This window comes from Melanostigma gelatinosum, assembly GCF_949748355.1.
Source record: "Melanostigma gelatinosum genome assembly, chromosome: 8".
Classification (NCBI taxonomy): domain Eukaryota; kingdom Metazoa; phylum Chordata; class Actinopteri; order Perciformes; family Zoarcidae; genus Melanostigma; species Melanostigma gelatinosum.
The window spans coordinates 10,623,752-10,631,099 of NC_136641.1; the positions used below are offsets into that span (position 1 = coordinate 10,623,752).

The 7,348-nt window shown below is 41.7% G+C and overlaps 1 protein-coding gene across 3 annotated transcripts in view; it reads left to right on the forward strand.

Moving 5' to 3' along the window:
• The window catches only part of sema3b (sema domain, immunoglobulin domain (Ig), short basic domain, secreted, (semaphorin) 3B), a 70,764-nt gene extending 64,622 nt beyond the window's left edge, over positions 1-6,142 (forward strand). For all 3 annotated transcript variants that reach the window (XM_079273511.1, XM_079273512.1, XM_079273510.1), the window contains exons 15-18: positions 250-407; positions 647-702; positions 1,922-2,061; positions 2,439-6,142. In XM_079273511.1, coding sequence (XP_079129637.1) covers positions 250-407; positions 647-702; positions 1,922-2,061; positions 2,439-2,951 — 867 coding nt within the window. In that variant the 3' untranslated portion in view covers positions 2,952-6,142. The remainder of the gene's footprint in view (positions 1-249; positions 408-646; positions 703-1,921; positions 2,062-2,438) is intronic.
• The last annotated feature ends 1,206 nt before the right edge of the window (positions 6,143-7,348 follow it).

Genomic DNA, 7,348 nt, shown 5'->3' on the forward strand with positions numbered 1-7,348 from the left:
TGGAGAGAGTAGAAGCCAAAAGACAGCTTAAAGGTAAGTTAAATCAGGACTAGAGAATGGTGTTGCCTGTGATGGGGCCCAGTACATTGATGCTTAATTATCAACAATACCAATGCCACAAGAACGGGAGGCAATCTTTCATTTTGTGCATTTGTGACCGTGCCTTAAAAAAGGAGTTAAAATCAGTGTGTACTTTTAAGTCCTGAAACTCTCTCTTCAAACGTGTCCCTCCACTCTGTCTCCTCACAGCAACAGTTGTATCTGGGCTCAGACACGGGCATTGCCCAGGTTCCCCTTCACCGCTGCAGTGTGTACGGGAAGGCCTGCGCTGAGTGCTGCCTGGCCAGAGACCCGTACTGCGCCTGGGATGGAACATCCTGTACTCGCTACCTGCCGAACACCAAGAGGTCTGTGACACATACGCTAACGACACACACACACACACACACACACACACACACACACACACACACACGCACACGCACACACACACACACACACACACACACACACACACACACACACGCACACACACACACCAGATGACCATTCATTACATTGAGCAAGAAAAACAAGAAAAACTGTTGTAATCTCAAAAGTATAAATTCCTAATGTTGTAGTAAATTGTAATTAACTCCTTTTACAGACGTTTCCGTCGCCAGGATGTAAGGAACGGAGACCCCAACACCCTGTGCTCAGGAGGTATTCTTCAAAAACTATTGTTTTTTTCTGGTTGTTAAAATGAAAACATGAATGAAAGCTCTGCAGCTGTGACCAGTTTTTTAAGCTTACTGAGAATATTCAAAAGATAAAGCTTTACTCTGATCCTGGTCTGACTCAGAGACTCTTCTGGCATCTAACATCTCACTGTCCGTGTGCCAAAATATCCCAAATCCTTCCACCCTTTGCCCCTGGTGACCTCTGTCCTCCCAGACCACAATATCAGCATTCTGCTGCTATCGGTCTTTCTGCCACATAACGTAATCAGGCTAATCGCTCAAACTTCAGAAGCTCCTAATACCATTACATCATGCCGCATGCAAGCCGGGTTGTGGAAAACGAATGAAGGTCAGAGTATTTGTCTCTGATGAGAGAGCCATTGCCCCAAAGCGCTGGTCAGAGGTCAGTTTAGCAGCACCCACATTGTTTCCCCAATAATGTGTGTAGTGCTGGTGGTTAGAAACAAAATTGTTCTTATTCTGACCCAATCACGGTCTTAATGTTTGGATATGTTTTTGTAAATCCTAGAAATTCTCTTAGAAATTTGGGCACATATTATCTCACTTATGGCTGTTGGCTAAGGTTAAGATTTGGGGCACAGACATTGATCCTTTGTCATTGCTAAACCTCATCATTCATAATGACAACATGTATGAATGAGCACTGCCAGGACCAGAAGAGTCCTTGTTTGGTGTCACACATCAAACATGTGACCAAGTGTTCAAATATTCACTATTATTCTTCAGGATGCAGTCATGTCATGACTGTAGTGAACTTTCCCATCAACAGCCAACTGAGGCTTTCATTAATCAGTGTTAAGATTATTGTTATAACACCTAAGAACTACTGGGATTTACATTTTTCCTTGTGTGCCACCAATGCATAAATACCTTTGCTCACAGGACTAAAAGACCCAATAACTATTTCAAGAAGTTGGTCTTTATAGATCAGAGATACTGTTTGCGAGTAAGCTTTGGTTTCCTATTTGCGATCACATTATTAGCTCAAGTTGTTTCTGTCCCATATCCTCCTGTCTTTCCTTAGTCTGACCTGCCCAGGTTTTTCCTTCCCTGTCTTGTCCATTTTTTCAGCCCCTGTCTTGGTCCTGTCCTGCCCTCTTGGCTTTTCAATTCTTCACTGGTCTTGGATTGTTGTTAGTGAGCGGATCCCATAATGTCCTTGTCTCTGCTGCCCCCTGCAGACCACCATAAGCACCGTGTTGCAGAGAGGAAGCTGTATGGAGTTGAGGGAAGCAGCACTTTCCTGGAGTGTATCCCAAAATCCCTTCAAGCCAGAGTCACCTGGACCTTCCAGAAACATCCACAGAACCCACGTGAAGAGGTGAGAGGGATGGTGGAGAGAGACTTTAACTAAGAGATCCGACAGGAACATTGACCAAACTCAAAAAAGCTTTTTCATGACTGTAAGCCAATCTATTTTATATTGCAATATGCAGTTAGTGTTAACATTTACTATGATTGTTGCTAAAAATCTTTATCCAGGTTTAATAATTTCCCCCCACATGACATTGTTGTTAAGCACTGTCACTCAAGTTAGTATATTCTGACAATGAACTGCAATTGGTACTGAAGATCATTTTAGCTTTTTTTTAAAACTTTGCTGGATGACATTGGTGCTAAGATACACACTTGTACAAAAAGACAAAATGGCACAAAGTTGAGCTCCAACATTTTGCTGAAGTTATTTCTGTTTTCCAGGTGCGTCTGGATGACCGCATTCTCCAGACAGACAGAGGCCTTCTGATTCGCCGTGTCCTGAAGAGAGATGTCGGCGTCTACCAGTGTCATGCCATGGAACACGGCTTCACCCAAACCATACTAGGCATCACTTTGGAAGTTTTACCTTCAACATCCTCCTCAGTCTCCAATCTACCCTCCGATGCTCCTGTCCGATTAGACCCCCGCAGTGGAGGTGGGCCCCCACTGACCAATCAAAAGCTTTGGTATCGGGACTTCATGCAGCTGGTGGACCACCCTAACCTGAGCACCGTTGACCAGATTTGTGAGCAAGTTTGGGCACGAAAGAATGCCGGCAGTGACCAAGGGGATAAGACCTTTCCTGCTCCGGGGAAGGACACCCCTCCTCCGGGCCCCGCTGTCCGCCCAGCGAACAAGAAGTGGAAGCATCTTCAGGAGATAAGGAAGGGGAGAAACCGCCGGACCCACGACGGGAAGCCGAATCCTCGGGCGCCTCGCAGTGCGGGGGAGTAACAACGTCGAGAAAGACACGGAGGGTGAAAAGAATGACTAATACAAGAAAGGAAGGAGGAAAATGATAGAAAGAGATCGAGAGACCAAGAACTCCTGGAGGTGTTCACAAATACAGACACAACCACGTAGATAAAAACACATGCAGACACACACACACAGCACCTCCTCTATTGTGTATATTTATCCATGGATGCCCCCACTATACGGTACCCCAATCTCTGAGTCCTCGTCCCACTGGCAAGCCCCTGCATGTGGTGCCTTACAGCCCAAATTGATTCTGCACGATCCCTTTACACTGTTCCACTAGCGTAGTCGAGGTTACATGCAGATACACGGGAGTGAACCCACCTTTACCCGTGGGAAAAAAACTTACACTCCCTGTCATTCCTGTTGCCACTGACTGTATATGGAAGGTGGGTTGACAACAAAGAAATCACACATCTTTTGTTGCCTACTTCATGCCAGCAACACAATGTTATGTGTGGATAGTAGCTCTAAACTCTGGCCTGCACCACTCGGAACAAAAACAGCCCCCAAAGTTTTGGATGACCTCTGCTCACGGCTTTTCTTATCCGAAGATTTCACAACAACGTAGAAAAATGGTGGACGTCAGTGCAGCGCATAATGGGAGGGAGAGGAGAAACTGGAATTAACTGGACAGTAATGGTCTCCAACAGGAAACACATTTGAATGCAATTCTTTATGTGCAAATGTAAAAGCATTCAGACAAATAAACACTTTAACAAATTGTTACTACACAAACGTATAAATTGATCAACTTTTCCAGTAACCTCACGCTCCACACTTTTGTGTGCATAATGCGGTCAGAAGAGGTAGAGATGTCAGCAGTGTGGGGCAGCCTGTGGAACAGATCAGCATGTTGCAAAACTGGTTATATTATAGCGTAGTTTTTTTTATGGTTTCCTTTGGCACATTGAGGCATGTTGCAGCAAAATCAATCCCACAATACAATGCAGTTATGGTCAGAGAACAGTCGAATCTGGCAAGATATAATTATATTGCTTTACTGGTCCAAACCACTAGCGAGTGAGGGGTGGAAAGACTACTGGCATTCCACGATGTGAGAGACAGATGAGATGTGTACAGGAAACAGACAAAGCTGAAGCACGAATGAATTCAATCTGTAAAAGCAAATAAAAGCCCAAACAATACCTGGATTACATGTATACACCTTGTCACATCTTTCACATATACAAGAGTGTTGACATGATCAACACCTCACTCTAAAATGTGCTATTTATTGGTTTTGTTTTTGGCTGCGTTTAATGTTTTGTACATTAACAAACAGGATAAATCATGAACATGGTGGTTTGGGGGGGAAACATTGATACAATGAGGAGATAGAGGGAAGTGGACTCTAGTATGACGACCCATGTTTCTGGGCTACAGTACAGTAAATATATATATAAATATATTAGCATGATATTTATGAGTGAAACTATGATTTTGTTTTGTATCGTAAATGGTACTCCTTGCTCTTTTACACTGTTCTTGCATATATTGTTTGTGAAAAATAGATATATGCAAATGATATGAGACGAGCCACCCGCAAACTCCTCATTCGACACGGCAAAATGCACAGAAAGCTGTTCTGCGCTACCCACAATGCATTTCACTGTCCATCAAAAACAAAACTGTCATCGGATTTCATACACTGTTGGAACCACTTCTCAACATAGTGTTACAGTCATTAATATCATTGCCTTTTGCTGCTTAATGATGTCATCTCTTCCTTATGGACAATTAGTACGATGAGGTCTTCCTTCTCTCGGTCTTTTGTCCAATCTCTCTCTGTGTATTATCTGTCAAGGAAGCTGTTTGTTGCTCATCTGTTGTGTAACATGTTGTGTGTAGCCTGCCTCCTTAGTATTCATTGTGTGTACAGGCTCGGATGAGGAGCCTTTACCTATGGTACCATACTTTATTATATCATAGTCTATCCACATGAAAGAAAACAACTGACCGTATTAGATAAAACATGAATTTGTGTTTTGCATTCATGACACAAGAGGATTTTTATGATGAATTTATGGTCTAATTTGTGTTTTTGCCTCAAATTCCTCAGAAGTATCGTGGTTTAAAGTTTTCAGTGTACTCTAATTGGCTAAACGTGGCTGTGTTCATTAATTCACACAGTCCCTGACAACAGCAGGCATCACAAACTAGGTCTGTGAGTGGATTTTAGATGTATGGAATCATTGTCGTTGTTATTTATGTACCTTTTTTATAGAGATGTAATTAACTCTTTAAACTGAACTGAACTAAACTGACTGACTCCTGTAAAAGGGACACTCTGCACTTTGACACCACATCCAGGATTTACTGCAAAATGATGACATGAAAAAAAAATAGAGTTTAAATGTAGGAAGATGCTGCCTCTCGGCATTCAAACCATATTACTAATTAAGGTTATACTACCAATTCACTGACATTAGATTATTAGTTGTGTACTTCCTTTTCTTTGATGAGAGATTATTTACAATGGTTGTGATGTCAAATCTGCTTGAGTTTCTCTTTTAAGCCAACTGTTTTGTGCTCTTTTGAAATTGCATGACCAATGTTAGTGGCAAGAAAGAGCGAGAGAAAGAAAGCACAATGTTGAATATTATTATCATTCCTTTGTATTTATGTGCAAAGATAAGCTGATATGTTGTGGTGGATTTTTATTTCTCCTATAGATTTACATGTGTTGTTTGTGTCTGCTGAAAAGGACTCATCCTCAACATTTTTTGGGACATTACAGCAAATGGTGAAAAAAAAAAAAAAAACCTGAACAGTGTCCAATTAAAGTCTTTGTTGTTCACACAGCCCCTTTACTCAACACTCCTGTTGTATCCCATGTCATGTGACGCACCCCTGTACGATAGCTCACAAGGAGAGGCGTGTGTGTGTGCGTGTGTGTGTGCGTGCGTGTGTGTGTGTGCAAGAGAGAAATGTGTCCTAGCAGTTTTTATGTGTGTGAGTTTGGGGGGAAAGCAGAGCTCTGTATATAATGGCAAAGGGAACAGTGGTGTGGGTATGTGTGTAGAGAGGTCTGAAGTTGAAAGTTGAAAGGTCGTAGGCCAAAGTTAACGTGGTGCACTGTAATACTCCCAGAGGTCTTTGTGAAATGTCATGTCAGATTGTTTTTGATTAACACAATAAAAATATGCAGTTACTTAAAAATGAAATTCCTGATCTGTTTTGTAACATAGTGGGGAGGGGAGCCGTGAAAAATAAATCATAACAGCGAATTAACTCATTAATAATAAGGAGTCATATTCTGAGTCGAACAGTTCAACATTTTTTAAGGTTAAAAATGGTCATGACAATGTGAGGATATAATGATTTTCAGTTTTTAATTCCTGCCAGTATGAGATTTCATGAATTAATAAATGAATAACTGGATAGACGATTGCCAGAGTGTTGTGGCAGATATTGATTGATTTAGATACTTTAATTAAATTTAGTTCAGTCTGATTAAAGTTTATTCTACTTTTCCCAGCTCTGGATTCTGAATGATGTCATACGTGTTTTCACCACATGGTGGCAGTTGCACTATGGGGCCTTCGTGTGACTTCTCATTGAGAGAGTTGTGATGTATTATAGACCTTGACATCTCGATGAAGTACTTGTGTATTGAACTTTCTCCATTACAGAATGTTATATGTAAATTGTTGTGCAAAAAAATAGTTTATTAATCTAAAAAAAACAGAAGCAAAAACCACACGCCAGGAAACTCCTTAAAGTTCAACAAGGCAGCTCAGACAACTACAGAGGCTATTGACTGACTTTCTGTCATTTCTGGAATATACCACCTGCTACAGGAAACACAGTAACAAACAAAGCAAAATGTGTTTCTAGTTGTTTCTTCTCTAACAAAAGCTTCTCAAAGTCATGCAGCGGTGAGTTGTTAAAGAAAATTGTTAAAGAAACTAAACAAGTTCTTGAAGAAGGGTCTCTGCATTGCCAGCATTGTTTTTTACTCTGCAGAGTAAAAAACAATGCTGCCAATGCAGAGCGACACACACACACACACACACACACACACAAGTGAGACCACTTACATTCCTTTACACATGAAAAACATTCACATATGTATTCAGTGACGCACAAACACACACACGCGCGCGCACACACACACACACACACACAGAAATGCAGCATGTGGTCACCAGTCATAAACACAAAATTAAATTGGGTCCTTATAACTCAAACTGGCAAGTGGCAACCCATTAGTCCCCCAATGTTTGTAGTGGCCCTCAGTTTTCTGTATACAGTGTGTGTGTGCGTGCGTGTGTGTGTGTGTGTGTGTGTGTGTGTGTGTGTGTGTGTGTGTGTGTGTGAGTGTGTGTTAAAATGGTTCTGCAATGGTCCGTGGGGTCCCAATTCAGGGC